Source organism: Cherax quadricarinatus, chromosome 6 (assembly GCF_038502225.1).
Source record: "Cherax quadricarinatus isolate ZL_2023a chromosome 6, ASM3850222v1, whole genome shotgun sequence".
NCBI classification, from domain to species: domain Eukaryota; kingdom Metazoa; phylum Arthropoda; class Malacostraca; order Decapoda; family Parastacidae; genus Cherax; species Cherax quadricarinatus.
In genome coordinates, this window is record NC_091297.1 from 15,311,461 (window position 1) to 15,333,097 (window position 21,637).

The window sequence follows — 21,637 nt, forward strand, 5'->3', positions numbered from 1 at the left end:
AGAAGGAAATTGTACAAAAATACGAGGGAGTGGTTGACACATCGTCAGTGTGACATTGTTTATGCTGGAGTGAAGATTAGTCTCCGTGCTCTTCCAAACATTTCACAATAATTCAGCGGTTGAGGCAGTGGTATTTAATAACATATATGTTATAAATAATAATAGTACATGTTATTATTAATAACATGTATTATTATTAACATGTATGTATTTAATAACATGTTATAAATAATAATAGTACATATTATTAATAACATGTATTATTATTAACATGTATGTTATTAAATACCATTGCCTCAATCACTGCCTCTACCACTCCAGTCACACTCAATCTACAAGCACCAAACACAATGAATTATTGTGAAATGTTTGGAAGAGCACTAAGACTAATGTTCACTCCAGCATAAACAAAGCCACACTGACGATGTGTCAACCACTCCCTCGTATTTTTGTACAATTTCCTTCTTCAATTATATCATATTTATTATTATTATTATTATTATTATTATTATTATTATTATTATTATTATTACTATTGTTATTATTAGCTGTAGCAGAAATGTTTAATTCTTTGCAGTGTTCAAGAGTAAACACATGATGTCACCATCTAATACCTGTCCGAATTGCCATTCCAATATGCAGTCATGAATGGGTTTACATTATTTATACTGTAGTTTAATAGCAAATAATGAACAAACAAAACACTCACCACACTGAGTGGTGGGAGGGCTGGCTGCCAGTTGCGGGGGTCGGTGGGAGGGTAGTAGGGACTACCATTGGTGGCGGGAAACTTAAATATGATTTGGCGGCTGGGAATTTGGTGGCTGGGAATTTGGCGGTTGGGAATTCGCGAATGTGTGAAGCCCGTGAAAGTTGAAAACGTGAATGTTGAGGGAGACCTGTATATATATATATTTTTTTTTTTTAACAAGTTGGCTGTCTCCCACCGAGGCAGGGTGACCCAAAAAAGAAAGAAAATCCCCAAAAAGAAAATACTTTCATCATCATTCAACACTTTCACCACACTCACACATAATCACTGTTTTTGCAGAGGTGCTCAGAATACAACAGTTTAGAAGCATATACGTATAAAGATACACAACATATCCCTCCAAACTGCCAATATCCCAAACCCCTCCTTTAAAGTGCAGGCATTGTACTTCCCATTTCCAGGACTCAAGTCCGACTATATGAAAATAACCGGTTTCCCTGAATCCCTTCACTAAATATTACCCTGCTCACACTCCAACAGATCGTCAGGTCCCAAGTACCATTCGTCTCCATTCACTCCTATCTAACACGCTCATGCACGCTTGCTGGAAGTCCAAGCCCCTTGCCCACAAAACCTCCTTTACCCCCTCTCTCCAACCCTTTCGAGGACGACCCCTATCCCTCCTTCCTTCCCCTATAGATTTATATGCTTTCCATGTCATTCTACTTTGATCCATTCTCTCTAAATAACCAAACCACCTCAACAACCCCTCTTCTGCCCTCTGACTAATACTTTTATTAACTCCACACCTTCTCCTAATTTCCACACTCCGAATTTTCTGCATAATATTTACACCACACATTGCCCTTAGACAGGACATCTCTACTGCCTCCAACCGTCTCCTTGCTGCTGCATTTACCACCCAAGCTTCACACTTATATAAGAGTGTTGGTACTACTATACTTTCATACATTCCCTTCTTTGCCTCCATAGTTATACAGTGGACCCCCGCATAGCGACCTTAATCCGTGCAAGAGGGCTGGTTGTTATGCGAAATGTTCGGTATGCGAATGAATTTTCCCCATAAGAAATAATGGAAATCAAATTAATCCGTGCAAGACACCCAAAAGTATGAAAAAAAAAATTTTACCACATGAAATATACATTTTCCTACACACAAAGAGAAGGATACATGCACAATAGTAGAGTAGTACATGCACAATATATATTGTGCATGTACTACTCTACTAAATGAAGAATAAATGACACTTACCTTTATTGAAGATGCAGCAATGACTGATGAGACACTGTGTCCTGGGAGTGCCTTTTCCTCCTGAGTACTGTAGGTCCTGTTAGGTATTTTCTTCCAGAACATGCCTTATCACACTGTGTATGCCACTACGATTCTTAAATCTCTCAAACCAACCTTTGCTGGCTCTAAATTCACCAATATGAGCACTAGTTCCAGGCATTTTCCCTGTTCACCTGGGTGTTAGTCGACTTGTGTGGGTTGCATCCTGGGAGACAAGATTAAGGACCCCAATGGAAATAAGTTAGACAGTCTTCGATGACACTGACTTTTTTGGGTTATCCTGGGTGGCAAATCCTCTGGGGTTAATTGTTTCTTGGTATTCTCAATAAGCCACACCAACAACGGTGCTACAGCAGCAGCAGCAGCTGACGGTGGTACAGCAGCAACAGACGATGCTACAGCAGCAACAGACGATGCTACAGCAGCAGCAGACGATGCTGCAGCAGCAGCAGACGATGCTACAGCAGCAGCAGACGATGCTACAGCAGCAGCAGACGATGCTACAGCAGCAGCAGACGATGCTACAGCAGCAGCAGATGATGCTACAGCAGCAGCAGACGATGCTACAGCAGCAGCAGACGGTACTACAGCAGCAGCAGCAGCTGACGGTGGTACAGCAGCAGCAGCTGACAGTGCAGCAGCAGCTGACAGTGCAGCAGCAGCTGACGGTGGTACAGCAGCAGCTGTACCACCAATAGTAGCGATGGTTGATTGGGGTTTATTATACAACCTGGCCAGCTCGGAGACACGCACTCCACTTTCATACTTATCAATGATCTTTTTCTTCATCTCCATAGTAATTCTCACCCTTATTGCTGTAGGGTTGGCACTAGAAGCTTTCTTGGGGCCCATGGTCGCTTATTTTCCAGAAAAAATCACCAAAAACACTGTAATAATACGAAATGTTCCGATTGTATGCTTGGATGTTACCGCGGAAGCTGGCTGGTAAACAATGCCACCGGCGGAACATGTGAGCGTGGCTCAGGCCGCACACTGGACGCGTCTCGGACGAAGGGCGGTGAGCGGGTTTTTGGGCGGTATGCGAGGCAAAATTTTTGCGATCAAAGCATCCGGTATGCGGATTGTACGGTATGCGATGCGTCCGGTATGCGGGGTCCACTGTATATATTAATTAGACCCTTGTTTTTCGTAATTAATCCGTTCCAGAAAGTGTGACTATTTCCGAAATTGACGATTTTCGAAACCATTTTCCCCATAAGAAATAATGTAAATACAATTAATCCATTCCAGATGCCCAGAAGTATTAAAACAAAAAATTTTTTTACGTGAAATATAGATGTAGTACATACACAATACAATGGGACATGATGAATGAAACATTAACAGCAAAACACATACCTTTACTGGCGATTCTTCTTAGTGTATGGAAGACTGGAGGAGGAGAGAGATTAGATTATTTACTGTTTGGAAGGGGAATCCCCTTCTGTCAAGACCTTAGGTACCAAGTCCTTTTCTGGGGTCACTTCTCTTCTCTGTTTCTTAATGTCACTAGAACCAGCTTGAGTCACTGGAGCCTTGTCTCGCAAAAGAAGTGTCCAGAGAGCTCTGTTTCTGGCATCTCTAAAATTTCCCTGAAATGGGCCAAGACTTTGTCACTGTACATGTTGCCGACATGGCTTGCAACAGCCTTGTCAGGGTGATGTTTCTCCATAAATCTTTCCATTTTACTCCACATTTCAAAAATCTCCTTAATTTCTGAAGAAGGCAACTTCTTAAATCTCTCTTCCTCCTCCTCTGCAGCAATATTCTGAACTGCAGTCTGTTGCTGTTCCAGCTGAAGCTCTTGCAGCTCCTCAGTGGTTAGCTCTTCATTGTGGTCCTCCACCAACTCTTCTGCATCCTCCAAACTCACATCCAACCCCATGGAACTCCCCAATGCCACAACAGATTCCAGAACTGCCATAGGCTCGTCAGGGTCAGCACTAAACCCTTCAAAATCCCTCTTGTGGACACAATTTGGCCACAATTTTTTCCAAGCAGATTTCAAAGTCCTGCTAGTCACTCCCTCCAAAGCTTTACCTATAAGGCTTATGCAATGGAGGATACTGAAGTGATCTTTCCAAAACTCTCTTAGGGTCAAGTGAGCATCTGAGGTCACATTAAAGCACCTTTGAAACATTGCTTTGGTGTAGAGTTTTTTAAAGTTTGAAATGACCTGCTGGTCCAAGGGCTGGAGGAGAGGAGTGGTAATAGGGGGCAAGAACTTTACTGTGATGAACCCATACTCCTCCAGAATTAGGTCATCCAAGTTTGGAGGATGAGCAGGTGCATTGCCCATTAGCTGGAGGCACTTGAGATCAAATTTATTTTCCAGGTAATTCTTCACACTGGGGCCAAACACTTCATTGAACCACTCGAAGAAAATTTCCCTTGTGACCCATGCCTTATTAGCTTTCCAAAACACACACAATTTACTCTTCATAACACTGTTTTTCTTGAATGCTCTGGGATTTTCAGAATGGTACACTAGCAAAGGCTTCACTTTGAAATCCCCACTAGCATTACCACAAAACATGAGAGTAAGCCTGTCTTTCATAGGCTTGTGTCCTGGCAGTCCCTTTTCCTCCTGAGTAATGTAGGTCCTCTTTGGCATTTTCTTCCAAAAGAGGCCTGTTTTGTCACAATTGAACACTTGTTGTGGTTTTAATTGTTCAGTCTGTATGTACTCCTTGAATTCACTTACAAATTTTGTAGCTGTAATTTTGTCCAAACTGGCAGCCTCGCCGTGCCTTATTACACTGTGGATGCCACTATGGTTCTTAAATCTCTCAAACCAGCCTTTGCTGGCCTTAAATTCACAAATATCAGTACTCATTGCAGGCAAATTTTTTACGAGATCGTCATGCAACTGCCTAGCCTTTTCACAAATAAGCGACTGCATAAGACTATCTCCTGCTAATTGTTTCTCATTGATCCATACCAACAATAACCTCTCAACATCTTCAAGTAGTGGCGATCTCATTTTTGTCAGCATATTTACCCCCTTTCCTAGGTAGTAGGTTGGTACACAGCAACCGCCCAGGGAGGTACTACGTACCGTCCTGCCAAGTGAGTGTAAAACGAAAGCCTGTAATTGTTTTACATCATGTTAGGATTACTGGTGTCCATTTTTCTGTCTCATAAACATGCTAGATTTCAGGTACGTCTTGCTACTCCTACTTACACTTAGGTCACACTACACATGCATGTACAAGCATATACATGTATATACACAAACCCCTCTGGGTTTTCTGCTATTTTCTTTCTAGTTCTTGTTCTTGTTTATTTCCTCTTATCTCCATGGGGAAGTGGAACAGAATTCTTCCTCCGTAAGCCATGCGTGTTGTAAGAGGCGACTAAAATGCCGGGAGCAAGGGGCTAGTAACCCTTTCTCCTGTATAAATCACTAAATTTAAAAAAGAGAAACTTTTGTTTTTCTTTGGTTGTATGGGGTTTCTTATACATCCTGGCCAGTTTGGCCACATGTACCCCACTTTCATATTGTTCAATGATATTTTTCTTAAATTCAATCATATTTCTCACCTTCTTTACCAAAGGCATGTCGTTAGGAGCTTCCTTTGGAGCCATGGTAGCTTATTTAGTAGTTGCAAGCACTAAAATGAATATAATACAGTAGACCCTCGCCTAACAATATTATTCCGTTCCTGAGAGCTCATCGTTAGCCGAATTAATTTTCCCCATAAGAAATAATGGAAATCAAATTAACCCGTTCCTGACACCTCAAAGTATGAAAAAAAAAAAATTACCACATGAAACATAAATTTTCCTACACCCAAAAAGAAGAGGACATGCACAATTACTACTGTACTAAATAAAGAATACATGACACTTACCTTTTTTGAAGATCTGGTGATGATTGATGGGATGGGAGGAATGGAGATGGCAGTTTATTATTTTTTGGAAGGGAAATCCCCTTCCATGAGGACTTGAGGTAGCAAGTCCTTTTCCGGGGTTACTTCCCTTCTTCTTTTAATGCCACTAGGACCAGCTTGAGAGTCACTGGACCTCTGTTGCACAATAAATCTGTCCATAGAGCTCTGTACCTCACGTTCCTTTCAGATTTGCCTAAAATGGGCCACAACATTGTCATTCTAATAGTCACCAGCACGGCTTGCAATAGCTGTGTTAGGGTGATTTTCATCCATAAAGGTTTGCAGTTCAACCGACTTTGCACACATTTCCTTAATCTCTTTTTTCAATTCCATACTAATTCTCACCCTTTTTACCACAGGGTTGGCACTAGAAGCTTTCTTGGGGCCCATGGTGACTTATTTTGCAGTTACAAGCACTAAAAACACTGGGATAATGTGAAATGTACCGAATGTATGCGTAGATTCTAGGTAGTAGGTTGGTAGACAGCAACCGCCCAGGGAGGTACTACCGTCCTGCCAAGTGAGTGTAAAACGAAAGCCTGTAATTGTTTTACATGATGGTAGGATTGCTGGTGTCCATTTTTCTGTCTCATAAATATGCAAGATTTCAGGTATGTCTTGATACTTCTGCTTACACTTAGGTCACACTACACATACATGTACAAGCATATATATACACACCCCTCTGGGTTTTCTTCTATTTTCTTACTAGTTCTTGTTCTTGTTTATTTCCTCTTACCTCCATGGGGAAGTGGAACAGAATTCTTCCTCCATAACCCATGCGTGTTGCAAGAGGCGACTAAAATGCCGGGAGCAAGGGGCTAGTAACCCCTTCTCCTGTATATATTACTAAATGTAAAAGGTGAAACTTTCATTGTTCCTTTTGGGCCACCCCGCCTCGGTGGGATACGGCCGGAGTGTTGAAAGAAAGAAGTATGCGGAGATGCAACCGCACTGGCTGGCTTGTAAACACTGGCACCCACGAGGCAGCCGAGGCATGCTCAGGCCACACATGGACGTGTCCTGGACAAATCACGTTGGGCGTATTTTTTATCGTTAGGCGGGCCAAATTTTTTTATGCTCAAACGCTTCGTTAGGCGGATTTAACGTTATACGATGCGTTCATTAGCCGAGGGTCCACTGTATCATGAAAGATTTCGTATGAACAACAAAGGGGACTGTCACTCACTGGTAAACAATGCCACACTGGCTAGGAAGGGAGTGCGAGGTGACTCGGGGCCGTGAGTACGCGTCCAGGGCAAACGACTATTTGCGAGTCAAACGACAATTCACAAGTCAATGTTTTGACGAAAAAAATTCACGATTTCCGAAAATTATGACTTTCGAGCCTTACGATAATAGAGGGTCCACTGTACTGTAATTCTTTAAAAGTTTTAGCTTACCATTAAAATGTCATGGAGATTATTATAAGTGTACTCCAAAAGTGAATTCTTGTATACACCAAGAGCTTGTCCATGCAGGATGCCAGAAGGAGCTTGCTTATTTAAAACAAGGCATGGATTTTCACTCTGCAATAAGTAAATACATTATTATTATAGCTTCAGGATCTGAAAATTAAAAAGAAACATCGTGCACATATTAAATAGTCTCATAAAACAGTTGGTAAACATGCAAAGATTCTCTATGTATGTACCTTGTACTAATAATTTTGCTATCAGTTTCTCATGTATGGTGCCTGTGCAAGAGGATCAACACAAACTATCTTAACATGATCATCATACAACAAGTCAGAAATCAAAACAGTGTCAAGTCTAGTTTTGAATAACATGCATTCCTTATTCAAAGCTTTAAATATGATAAACATACAAGCCAGTCATCTAGGTAGTAGATTGGTAGACAGCAACCACCCAGGGAGGTACTACCATCCTGCCAAGTGAGTGTAAAACAGAAGCCTGTAATTGTTTTACATGATGGCAGGATTGCTGGTGTCTTTTTTCTGTCTCATAAACAGGCAAGATTTCAGGTACATCTTGCTACTTTTACTTGCACTTAGGTCACACTACACTTGCATGTACAAGCATATATATATACACACTCCTCTGGGTTTTCTTCTATTTTCTTACTAGTTTTTGTTCTTGTTTATTTCCTCGTACATCCATGGGGAAGTGAAACAGAATTCTTTAAGCTATGCATGTCATAAGAGGCAACTAAAATGCCAGGAGCAAGGGGCTAGGAACCCCTTCTATATACAGCCTCTCCTCACTTAGCGACATACTCGTTTACCGACGACTTGGAATATTACATTTAGAAATATACTAAAAATGTTACAAATGGTGCAAGGGTGACATTAAAGCAATATCAAAGATGATTGACCATTATAGTATGCTCTTCATTTAGCAATGAATTTGTTTACCAATGCGGTATTAGGAACAGAACTCCATCGTTAAGTGATGAGAGGCTGCATATTACTAAATTTAAAAGGAGAAACTTTTGTTTTTCCTTTTGAGCCACCCTGCCTCAGTGGGATATGGCTGGTTTGTTGAAAGAAGCCAGGCATGCAGTCTACTAAATAATACATCTTTAGGACTCTGAGCTGTTATACTGTAGCACTCCAGTTCCTTCAGAGCTTCAACAAAACTCAGTCATCAACAGTCATACAACAGGGAGAACTAGAAACCACAGTTGCACCCTGAAAAAAAAAGAGCTGAAAAAATAATAAAAAAAAAAATCCAAAAACAACAAAGTCCATTGTTTCCAGAATTGTTACTGTTACAATCTGCTGGGTAAACAGATTTTGGGAACAATGGACAAGGTGTGTTTTTCCAGAATTCTAAACTGTTATGTTCTGCTGGGTACTTTGGTTTCCAGAAATATCTGTTATTGTTACAATCAAGGCAACACAATCTCATTATTCATACTTAATGAACAGACGGAAGTCTGTCCATTAACCCTTTGAGGGTTTCAGCCGTACTAGTACGGCTTACGACCCAGGGTTTTTGACGTACTAGTACGCCTAAATTCTAGCGCCCTAAAATCTAGTGGGAGAAAGCTGGTAGGCATACATATGAAAGAATGGGTCTATGTGGTCAGTGTGAGCAGTATAAAAAAAATCCTGCAGCACACAGTGCATAATGAGAAAAAAAAAAAACATTGTTTTTGGAATAAAACAGCGACTTTGCACTGTATTTTCGTATGGTATTTATTGTTGTATCCTAGTTTTCTTGGTCTCATTTTATAGAATGGAAGACATATTACAGAAATTGAGATAATTTTGACTGGTTTTACAATGAAAAGTACCTTGAAATTGAGCTCAAAGTAGCAGAAATGTTCGATTTTTACCAAAGTTCAAAAGTAAACAAATCATGCCAAGCGTCCAATACACGTCAACTGGTGAGTCTAATATTCTTTCACAAGTGCGCTAGTATTATTTATACCATTTCTACACTAATGCAGCAGTCTGCATAACAGTAAATCTTCTATTTTTTGTAAGAATAAAAATTGAAAGTGGAAAGCCAAAGAAATATAAGAGGGGCCTGGGGATGTGACTAACGAACAGAGGAAATGTTATTTTAGTGCCAGGAATGTCTTTCTTGTTTATTCTGGACCCTATTTGGAAATTGGCATCTTTTGAAATTTGTGTGAAATTGGTAAAATTGATAAATTCTGACCACTGTATTGGATAGTTGTAATCAGTAAATGGGTGGTTTCTTGTACTCATTCAACAGAAAAAAATGGAGTTCTAGAGAAATAGTTATGATTTTTGTCGGCTAGTTCACTGGAATTGGCCGAAAAATAGGGCTCAAAGTGGGCAAAATCGCCGATGCGTAAACATTGTCGAGACCGCTAACTTCGCGAGAGCATAATTCCCTAAGTTTTTTATCAAATTTCATACTTTTGGTGTCATTATGATCGGGAAAAGATTCTCTATCTTTTCACAGGAAAAAATAATTTTTTTTTTAAATTTTGGCCGACCCTGAGAACAAGTCTCGGAGAGGGTTAAATATGAGGCAGGGTGACCCGAAAAAGAAAAACTTTCACCATCATTCACATTATCACTGCCTTGGTAGACACATGCAGGTAAGACAATTTAGATTACCCTCTTAACATCTAATATCCTTTAAAGTACAGGCACTGTACTTCCCACCTCCAAGACTCAAGTCCAGCTAACCAGTTTCCTTGAATCCCTTCATAAATGTTACATTACTCACACTTACAGCATGTCAAGTCGTGAAAACCACTTGTCTCTACTCGTTCCTATCTAACACGCTCATGCATGCTTGCTGGAAGTCCAAACCCCTTGCACACAAAACCTCCTATACCTTCTCCCTCCAACCTTTCCTAGGACAACCCCTATCCTGCCTTCCTTTCATTACAGATTTATATATTCTCCAAGTCATTCTATTTTGTTCCATCCTCTAAATATTCAAATCGCATCAAAAACCCATCCTCTACCCTCTGGATAATACTTTTAAAAAACCCAGCCCCTTCTAATCTCCAAGCAACGGATTCTCTACATTATATTCACACCACACATCACCCTCAGACATGAAATCTCTTCTGCCTCCAGCCTTCTCCTTGTTGCAACATTCACAACCCATGATTCTAACCCATGTAAGTGTTTGTACCACTATACTCTTATACCTTCCCCTTGTCGTTGTCTCCACAGACTGCTCAGTGTTCCACTCACCCTTTTCCCTTCATCAATTCTATGATTCACCTCATCTTTCACAGACATATCTGCTGGTAAGCCCACTCCCAAATATGTGAATACATTAGCCTCCTCCATACTCACTCCAGTCTTTCATTACTTAAATTTTTTGCCATCCTCATCACTTTGTTCTTTCCTATGTTCGCTTTTAATTTCTTTCACATACCCTTCCAAACTTGTTCATCAACCTCTGCAACTTCTCTTCAGAATCTCCCAAGAGAAGAGTGTCATCAGCAAAAAGCAACTGTGACAACTCCCACTTTGTGTTAGATTCTTTTTCTTATAACCCCACACCTCTTGCCAACACCTGAGCATTTGCTTCTCTCACAACTCCATCTGTAAATATACTGAACAATCATGGTGACATCATGCATCTCTGTCTAAGGCCTACTTTTACTGAAAAATAATCTTACTCTCTCCTACATACTCTAACCCGAGCCTCACTATCCTTGTAAAAACTCATACCTGCTTTCAGTAACCTACCACCTATTCCATACATTTGCAACACCTGCCACATTGCCCCCCTATCCACCCTATCATATGCCTTTTCCAAATCCCTAAATGCAACAAAAACATCTTTATCCTTAACTAACTACTGTTTACCTATATGTTTCACCCTTCCTAAAGCTTCCTTGTTCATCTGTGATCCTGATCTCCATATTACTCTTAATTCCTTTAATAATAACTCTACCATACACATTACCAAGTACAGTGGACCCCCGGTTAACGATATTTTTTCATTCCAGAAGTATGTTCAGGTGCCAGTACTGACCGAATTTGTTCCCATAAGGAATATTGTGAAGTAGATTAGTCCATTTCAGACCCCAAACATACACGTACAAAGGCACTTACATAAATACACTTACATAATTGGTCGCATTGGGAGGTGATCGTTAAGCGGGGATCCACTGTATACTCAACAGGCTTATTCCCTTATAATTTTTACCCTCTGTTTTGTTCCCTTTGCTAATACGGTCATTTCAAATTATGACCAAAACTCTCTATACGGCTCCCCCGCCCAACTTTCTAATATGGTCACCGTGCCTCACCCAGTTTGTTTACATTCCACTTGAGATCTGTAAGCACTACATCTCTCCATTATGTCTGGAAACTCCAAAATTTCAAGTGTTTTTATAAGTTATTTCAAATTTTATATATACTCTGATAATTATACAGTAGGGCCCTGCTTTACGGTGTTTCGCTTTAGGACGTTCCGCTAATACGGGCATTTCAAATTATGACCAAAACTCGCTATACAGCTCCCCCCACCTGTCTTTCTAATACAGTCACCATGGCCCACCCAGTTTGTTTACATTCTCCCTGAGCACATCTCTTTATTATGTCTGGAAACTTTCCAAAATTTCAAGTGTTTTAAGGTTATTGCATATTTTATATGTACTATGATAATTAAACTTGTGTGTACCTGTACCTAAATATACTTACACACTGTGCTGGCATGCAGGTATGTATTAAAATCACTAAGAGTTTCTCTACTCTTGATGCCATAATAATAATAATAATAATAATAATAATAATAATAATAATAATACTCTCTTGGGCACATTAAATGTCCCATATTACGTTAACATAGACATTTCCCTTAATGTATGATATTTTTTTCAAAATTATATAAGAAACACATTATGTAACACACAAACATGATACATGCACCCACAGTATAAAAATTTATATAAATATGAGATGTTTACCAAACGGTTTGTAGGAATGTCGGAAGAATTAACTTTTCTCTAGTCCATCACCTGTTACTAGGGGATAACTGTAGAAAAATATTCCTTTCATATGCCTTCACTCTGTAGCTATTCATGACCCTTGTGGGTTTAGCACTTTTTTTATTATGATTATAATAATAATAATAATAATAATAATAATAATAATAATAATAATAATAATATCATCATTCAGTCTAAAAATGGTGTGTTGCATGAGAATGGGAGTGTTGCTGTTTATTGTTCTGTGCTAACTTGTTCAACTTGTACACAATGTAAGAGTATTTATTTTGTGATTTAATTATTATAATAAAAAAAATATTGTAAGGTAAAAGTTTCACAAACTCTTACAAACGTACGTAAATGAACTAAAACTGGACACGTATTAATACTGTCTATTTCGCCTGATCTAGTGATCATCCACCACCTGTTCAGTTTGTGTTTTTACACTGCCTGAGCTCCGTGCATCTCGTTCTTTCTCATTTACTCTTTGTTAACTAATTGGCTCTCGTTGACGATGACATCTAAGGTTAGTTGTGATAAAAAGAAGAGTCGTAAGCCTCTTACTTTAAGTGCCAAGTTAGAAATAATTAAATTTAGTGAACAAGGTATGTCAATGGCTGAGATAGCACGTAAGCTTGGTTTGGCTCATCAAACAGTTAGTGAAGTTGTGAACAATAAGGAGAAAGTGTTGCAGGAAATTAAAAGTGCTACACCAGTGACCACTAAAGTTATAAGAAAACGTGATAACCTTATTGCTGACATGGAAAAACTTTTAATGGTGTGGATTGATGATCATACTAGTCACAATGTGCCTTTAAGCAGAGCCATTATCCAGTCCAAGGCCCTAAGTCTCTTCAATTCTATTAAGGCTGAGAGAGGGGAGGAAGCTGCTGAAGATAAATTCTCAGCTAGCAGAGGCTGGTTTAATAGGTTTAAGGAAAGAAGTCAACTTCACAACATCACAGTGCAGGGTGAAGCTGCAAGCACTGACAATTTAGCTGCAGAAAATCATCCACGTGAACTAGCCGAGATAAAAGAATGTGGTGGATATACCAAGCAACAGATTTTTAATGTGGATGAGACTGCATTATTTTGGAAGAAGATGCCATCTAGGACATTTATTGCTAAGGAAGAGAAGTCAATGCCTGGCTTCAAAGCTGCAAAAGACAGGCTAACACTCCTGCTAGGAGCTAATGCAGCTGGTGACTGCAAGTTAAAACCCTATGATGATTCATCACTCAGAGAATCCTAGGGCCCTAAAGAACTATGCAAAAGGCAGCCTCCCTGTTTATTATAAATCTAATTCGAAAGCTTGGATGACTGCCAATCTTTTCATAAATTGGTTCACAGACTATTTTAAGCCTACAGTTGAGGCTTACTGCAAGGAAAAGAAAATTCCTTTTAATGCTTTACTTGTTTTAGACAATGCCACTGCCCACCCTACAGCTCTAAATGGTATGTACAAGGAGATATGGAAGAAGCGAATGTTTTCAGATACTTGGGAGTTGACGTGTCGGCAGATGGATTTATGAAGGATGAGGTTAATCATAGAATTGATGAGGGAAAAAAGGTGAGTGGTGCGTTGAGGTATATGTGGAGACAAAAAACGCTGTCTATGGAGGCAAAGAAGGGAACGTATGAAAGTATAGTAGTACCAAAACTCCTATATGGGTGTGAAGCTTGGGTTGTGAATGCAGCAGCAAGGAGGCAGTTGGAGGCAGTGGAGATGTCCTGTCTAAGGGCAATGTGTGGTGTAAATATTATGCAGAAAATTCGGAGTGTGGAAATTAGGAGGTGTGGAGTTAACAAAAGTATTAGTCAAAGGGCTGAAGAGGGGTTGTTGAGGTGGTTTGGTCATTAGAGAGAATGGGTCAAAGTAGAATGGCATGGAGAGCGTATAAATCTGTAGGAGAAGGAAGGTGGGGTAGGGGTCGTCCTCGAAAAGGTTGGAAGGAAGGGATAAGGGAGATTTTGTGGGTGAGGGGCTTGGACTTCCAGCAAGCGTGCATGAGTGTGTTCGATAGGAGTGAATGGAGATGAATGGTATTTGGGACCTGACGATCTGTTGAAGTGTGAGCAGGGTAATATTTAGTGAAGATTTTCAGGTAAACCAGTTATTTTTACATAGCCGGACTTGAGTCCTGGAAATGGGAAGTACAATGCCTGCACTCTAAAGGAGGAGTTCGGAATATTAGCAGTTTGGAGGGATATGTCGTGTATCTTTATATGTATATGCTTCTAAACTGTTGTGTTTCTGAGCACAACAGTGATTATGTGTGAGTGAGGTGAAAGTGTTGAATGAAGATGAAATTATTTTCTTTTGGGGGATTTTCTTTCTTTTTGGGTCACCCTGCCTCGGTGGGAGACGGCCGACTTGTTAAAAAAAAAAAAAAAACTGCAAACACGACTTCATCACTGCAGCCGATGGACCAAGGTGTAATTGCAGCCTTTAAATCTTATTACCTAAGAAGAACTTTCATTAAGGTTGTAAATTTCCTAGACAATGATAAAATGCCAGGGCCTAAACAAAATACATGTATATTAAAAACTTTTTGGAAAGGTTTCACAAATTTGGATGGTATTAAAAATATTAGAGATGCATGGAATGAAGTTAAAGAGACTACACTCAAAAGTGTTTGGAAGAATCTAATTCCTGAACTTATGGATGGTTTTGAAGGTTTTGAGAATCCAGTGGAGGAAGTGAGTGTAAATGTTGTGAATATGGCAAAAGAATTTGAATTGGAAGTGGAGCCTGAGGATGTGGAAGAATTGCTTCTCTCTCATGATGAGGCTCTGACAGACCAAGATCTACTTCTGACTGAAGAGCAAAGAAAGAAATTTCATGAAGAGGAGATCCATCCTGATGATAGTCCTGTTGCTATTAACCCGTAAACGGTCCAAGCAGATCTACGTTCACATGTGTAGTGCTACAAAAGTAGATCTACGTTATTTTTACATATTTTCAAATATAACAAAAAAAAAAAAAAGTAGATGAAAGTTTGGAAGTTAGGAGGAGGTGCGGGATTACCAAAACTGTTGTACAGAGGGCTGAGGAAGGGTTGTTGAGGTGGTTCGGACATGTAGAGAGAATGGAGCGAAACAGAGTGACTTCAAGAGTGTATCAGTCTGTAGTGGAAGGAAGGCGGGGTAGGGGTCGGCCTAGGAAAGGTTGGAGGGAGGGGATAAAGGAGGTTTTGTGTGCGAGGGGCTTGGACTTCCAGCAGGCATGCGTGAGCGTGTTTGATAGGAGTGAATGGAGACAAATGGTTTTTAATACTTGACGTGCTGTTGGAGTGTGAGCAAAGTAACATTTATGAAGGGATTCAGGGAAACCGGCAGGCCGGACTTGAGTCCTGGAGATGGGAAGTACAGTGCCTGCACTCTGAAGGAGGGGTGTTAATGTTGCAGTTTAAAAACTGTAGTGTAAAGCACCCTTCTGGCAAGACAGTGATGGAGTGAATGATGGTGAAAGTTTTTCTTTTTCGGGCCACCCTGCCTTGGTGGGAATCGGCCCGTGAGACAATAAATAAAATAAAAATTAAATTTTTTTCAAAATTATATAATATACACGATACATAACATATAAAGATGATAAATACACCCCACAGTAGAATAAATAAACATAAATATGAGATGTGGTAGCCAGATAACTTGTACAAGTGATGGCAAGAATAATGGTAGCTCGGCTGGCTACCATACATACCACACTTGATTTCTTACAATAAATACTACTTGTCTCACCCTAGATTAAGACTACAACTATTTTAAGGTAAGTAATGAGTGCACTATATGTGTATTTTACTTTTTTATTGTTTTTTAATGCCTAGTTCTATTGCTAACTTAATATATGTTGGTGTAAACTTGTTATCTAATATTTGTAAGCATTTATACGAAAAAAAAGTGTGTTCTACTTTACGGCAATTTCCGCTTTACGGCGGTAGCCTAGAACCTAACCTGCCGTGTAAGTGGGGCCCTACTGTACATGCTCTCTGGCAGTACCTAGGTATACCTGGAGTATACCTGGACAGGGTTTCGGGAGTCAATGCCCCTGCAGCTCAGTCTGAAACCAGGCCTCGTGGTGGATCAGGGTCTGATCAACCAGGTTGTTACTGCCGGCCGCACACAAACTGACGTACGAACCACAGCTCAGTTGATCAGGTACTGACTTTAGGTGCCTCTCCAGTCCCTTCTTGAAGACAGCCAGGGGTCTACTGGTAATCCCCCTTATGTATGCTGGGAGGCAGTCGAACAGTCTTGGGACCTGGACACTTACTGTGCTGTCTCTCAGTGTATTCGTGGTGCCCCTGCTTTTCATTGGGGAAATGTTGAATCTCCTGCCGAGTATTCTGCTTTCACAGGGAGTGATTTTCGTGTACATGTTTGGTACCAATCCCTCTAGGATTTTCCAAGTGTACATTATCATGTCTCTCTCTCTTGCCTGCATTCCAGGGAATACAAATCAAGGGACTTCAACCGTTCCCAGTAATTTAGGTGCCTTATCATACTTATGTGTGCCACGAAAGTTCTTTGTACACTCTCCAGGTCAGCAATTTCGCCTGCCTTGAAGGGGGCAGCTAGTGTACAGCAGTATTCCAGCCTAGAGAGAACAAGCAATTTGAAGAAAATCATCATGGGCTTGGCATCCCTAGTTTTGAAGGTTCTCATTATCCATCCTATCATTTTCATAGCAGATGCAGTAGATTGTTGTGGTCTTTGAAGGAGAAATCCTCTGACATTATCACTCCCAGGTCCTTCACATTACTTTTTTGCTCTATTGTATGGTTAGAATTTGTTGTATACCCTGATACAGTTTTAATTTCCTCAAGTTTTCCATATCAAAACATATCGATAAATGGTTCCTCCATTTCAAGACACACTGACGGAAAATTTCTAGGGCTCCACATTGACAGCCGTCTTAAATTTCAGACCCACATACAGCATATTTCCAAAAAAAATTCTGAAACAGTAGGTATCCACTCTAAGATACGGTACTATATACCCCAAATGGCACTTCTTGCTCTTTATCACTCTCTCATCTACCCTTACCTCACCTATGGTGTTTGTGCATGGGGTTCAACCACAGCAAATCACCTTAAACCTTTAATTATACAACAGAAAGCTGCTGTGAGAATGATTACAAACTCCTGTGCCAGGCAACACACCCCACTGCTATTTAAGAGCTTGAACCTGCTTAACGGACAAAATTTATTATTTTATTAACACACTGGCCGATTCCCACCAAGGCAGGGTGGCCCAAAAAAGAAAAACTTTCACCATCATTCACTCCATCACTGTCTTGCCAGAAGGGTGCTTTACACTACAGTTTTTAAACTGCAACATTAACACCCCTCCTTCAGAGTGCAGGCACTGTACTTCCCATCTCCAGGACTCAAGTCCGGCCTGCCGGTTTCCCTGAATCCCTTCATAAATGTTACCTTGCTCACACTCCAACAGCACATCAAGTATTAAAAACCATTTGTCTCCATTCACTCCTATCAAACACGCTCACACATGCCCGCTGGAAGTCCAAGCCCCTCGCACACAAAACCTCCTTTACCCCCTCCCTCCAACCTTTCCTAGGCCGACCCCTACCCCGCCTTCCTTCCACTACAGACTGATACACTCTTGAAGTCATTCTGTTTTGCTCCATTCTCTCTACATGTCCGAACCACCTCAACAACCCTTCCTCAGCCCTCTGTACAACAGTTTTGGTAATCCTGCACCTCCTCCTAACTTCCAAACTACGAATTCTCTGCATTATATTCAAACCACACATTGCCCTCAGACATGACGTCTCCACTACCTCCAGCCTTCTCCTCGCTGCAACATTCATCACCCATGCTTCACACCCATATAAGACAAAATATCCACTTATATTATTGTGCCTACTACATACACAGAACATTATTCTTCAGTATAAGCCCTCCTCTCAAACTCCTTCTTGAGAACTACAATAGAACACACTTGCATAACACAAGACACAAAACACTCTTTGATATCCCTCATGTCCATCTCTCCCTATGCAAAAATGTAATGCATATAAAGAGCCCTAAGATCTGGAATTCATTGCCTGAAAATACGAAAGGGCCCCTGCTTGCACACCAATTCAAGGCACTACTCAGAACTCACCTCACCTTCCAAAACTAACAACTCAAACACTATATACTATCACCACCATCAACCCAAAAATTGCCAAATTTTATAGGATTATTCCAAAATTAAAATTGTCTCAATCTCATTATGAATGTGCTAAAATATAACACTAACTTATTATGAAACTACTTGTTAATTTAATTACTGCTAAACTGCTACTACCTCTGTTGATATATAAATAACAATGTTCAACTTGAACCAACTATGATATATACAATGGTACCCCAAGTTTCGAACTTTCTTCGTTCCAGAAGGCTGTTCAAGTGCCGTTACCAAACAAATTTGTTCCCATAAGGAATAATGTAAATTAGATTAGTCCGTTTCAGAACCCCAAACATATACATGTACTTACAAAAGCACTTACAATAATACACTTACATAATTGGTCGAGTTGGAAGCAGTTCGAAACTTGGGGTACCACTGTATGTCTAGCATTAAGTAGTCTATAAAGCATTAGGTTTAGTCTGCCCAAAATGCCTTGACATGATAGTGGCTTTCTTTGCACTTGCAAATCAATATTGTAATTACACATTGTAAACAATGCATGGAAATAGACTCATTATAACATGTCAGTCACACATTGTAAACTTTGCAAAGAAATAAAAATTGGAACTGGAATTGGAATTTTAGCTGAATTTCTCTTCTTCACTGAACTTCATATTGTTTTGAGTGGCCCATTTGAAGATCTGGTTGATGTCCGCTTGAAGTCTTGTGGTGTCTTCGATGGAGGTCACTGTCATGGCAATTCGGGTGTCATCCGCAAAGGAAGACACGGAGCTATGGCTTACATCTCCATGTCAGATATGAGGATGAGGAATAGGATGGGAGTGAGTACTGTGCCTTGTGCAACAGAGCTTTTCACCGTAAATAACAAAAAAAAGGCACAATACCGTGACTGGAACGATACACAAATAACCCGCACATAAAAGAGAGAAGCTTATGACGACGTTTTGGTCCGACTTGGACCATTTACAAAGTCACACCGTAGCTGCCTCAGATTTTACTCTGTTTACTATTACTCTTTATGTTCTATTTGTAAGGAAGTTATAGATCCACCTACCAACTTTTCCTGTTATTCCTTCATCACGCATTTTGTGCGCTATTACACCGTGGTCACACTTGTCGAAGGCTTTTGCAAAGTCTGTGTAAATAACAAAAAGGCACAATACCGTGACTGGAACGATACACAAATAACCCGCACATAAAAGACAGAAGCTTACGACGACGTTTCGGTCCGACTTGGACCATTGACAAAGTCACACTAACAGAGGAGGAGCAGAACGGCTATATATAGGCAGGAAGAGGTGGAGGTAGTAGTAGTGGTAGAAGTAGTAGTAGTAGTAGTACAAGAATTGTATATAATACCGACAGGATGAAATGACACATGCACAACACCCGGGCATCCCCACCGTAGACGTTTCGCCATCCAGCCAGCCACTGGATGGCGAAACGTCCACAACAAAGACAACCAGACGCCGCACATGTGTCTAATTTCATCAGTAGATGTAGTAGAAGAAGAAGAGGTAGTAGTAGTGGTAGTGGTAGAAGTGGGAAATAAGGAAGACGAGCCAGTCAAATACAAAGGAAGGGGAGCACTGCAAGAGAGCTAGAAACCCACAGAGGGAGAGCAAGCGCACCGAGGTGCGTGAAAGGGGAAGTGGTGAAATAAAATAAAGAAGGAACAGAAACACGAGACAGGAGAGAGAAAGACAACCCAGAGGAGAAAAGGAGAGAGGAAAGGGGAAGAGGAAGAAGAAAAAGAAGAAGAAGAAAAAAATGAGGATTCAGGTTAAGTCACGGGTGTTCTGAAGTTTGGAGCATTTTACAATGTAGTGGGAGAGGAAGGCATCTACAGAGACGAAGCCAGGGCTAAGGTTCATACAAGGAAAGTTGTGTATAAGAGAGGATTCAACTAAACGGCGACTGTTCGAGTTGGAAGTAGGGAAGACAGTTTTAGCAGAAGACCAGTCAATAGGATGGCTATGATCTCTGACGTGACAGAAAAGAGCATTGTTAGTGTCGGCAAGCCTAACACTATTTTTGTGCTCCCTAAGTCTGTCAGAAAGAGATCGACCAGTTTCTCCAAAGTATTGAAGAGGACAGGAGGAGCAAGAAATAGAGTAGACACCAGGAACATCTGTAGAGGGAGGAGAGGTATGAACGAGATTAGTGCGAAGAGTGTTAGTCTGGCGGAAGGTAAGCTTGATGTCTAAGGGACGGAGAGAATTGTTGAGATTAGAAAGACCGGAAATGTAGGGAAGGCAGAGGATAGAAGAGTTCCCATGAGTAGAGAGTTTGGGAGAGAAGAAATTGCATTTAGCACGTGAGAGGGCAGAGTCTATGAAATGGGAAGGGTAGCCAAGACGGGAGAACGAATTATAAAGAGTGGATGGCGAAACGTCTACGGTGGGGATGCCCGGGTGTTGTGCATGTGTCATTTCATCCTGTCGGTATTATATACAATTCTTGTACTACTACTACTACTACTTCTACCACTACTACTACCTCCACCTCTTCCTGCCTATATATAGCCGTTCTGCTCCTCCTCTGTTAGTGTGACTTTGTCAATGGTCCAAGTCGGACCGAAACGTCGTCGTAAGCTTCTGTCTTTTATGTGCGGGTTATTTGTGTAAAGTCTGTGTATACTAAATTGCATTTTGTTCATCCTCTACAGCATCCAGGACCTTGTCATAGTGGTCCAGTAGCTGGGACAGGCAGGAGCAACCTGCTCTAAACCTGTGTTGTGTAACTGATGGGTATCTAGGTGGTTGGTGATCTTGCTTCTTAGAACCCTTTCAAAGATTTTTATGATTTGGTATGCTAGTGCTATCAGTCTGTAGTTCTTTGCAATTGCTTTACTGTCACCTTTGTATAGTGGGGCTATGTCTGTTGTTTTTAGTGAGTTTGGGATGACCCCTGTGACCATGCTCTCTCATCATAGAATGCTGAAGGCATGTGACAGGGGCTTCTTGCAGTTCTTGATGAACATGGAGTCCCATGAGTGCATGGGCATGTCATTTATTGCCTCTCCAAAGTCTTGTGGTGTTAGGATAATATAAAATGTTTGAGATGACCAAATTTTGGGTCTCGTTCATAAAGAATTCATTTGGATTGTCAACCTTTAGTCTGGGTAATGGCTCGCTAAACAGCGAGTCATACTGGGACTTT

General features: G+C 40.6%; 1 protein-coding gene across 6 annotated transcripts in view; it reads right to left on the reverse strand.

Annotated features, from left to right (window-relative positions):
* The window catches only part of LOC128694145 (carboxypeptidase D), a 346,813-nt gene that overhangs the window by 121,949 nt on the left and 203,227 nt on the right, over nt 1-21,637 (reverse strand). For all 6 annotated transcript variants that reach the window (XM_070080625.1, XM_070080611.1, XM_070080597.1 and 3 more), the window contains one exon: nt 7,321-7,446. In XM_070080625.1, coding sequence (XP_069936726.1) covers nt 7,321-7,446 — 126 coding nt within the window. The remainder of the gene's footprint in view (nt 1-7,320; nt 7,447-21,637) is intronic.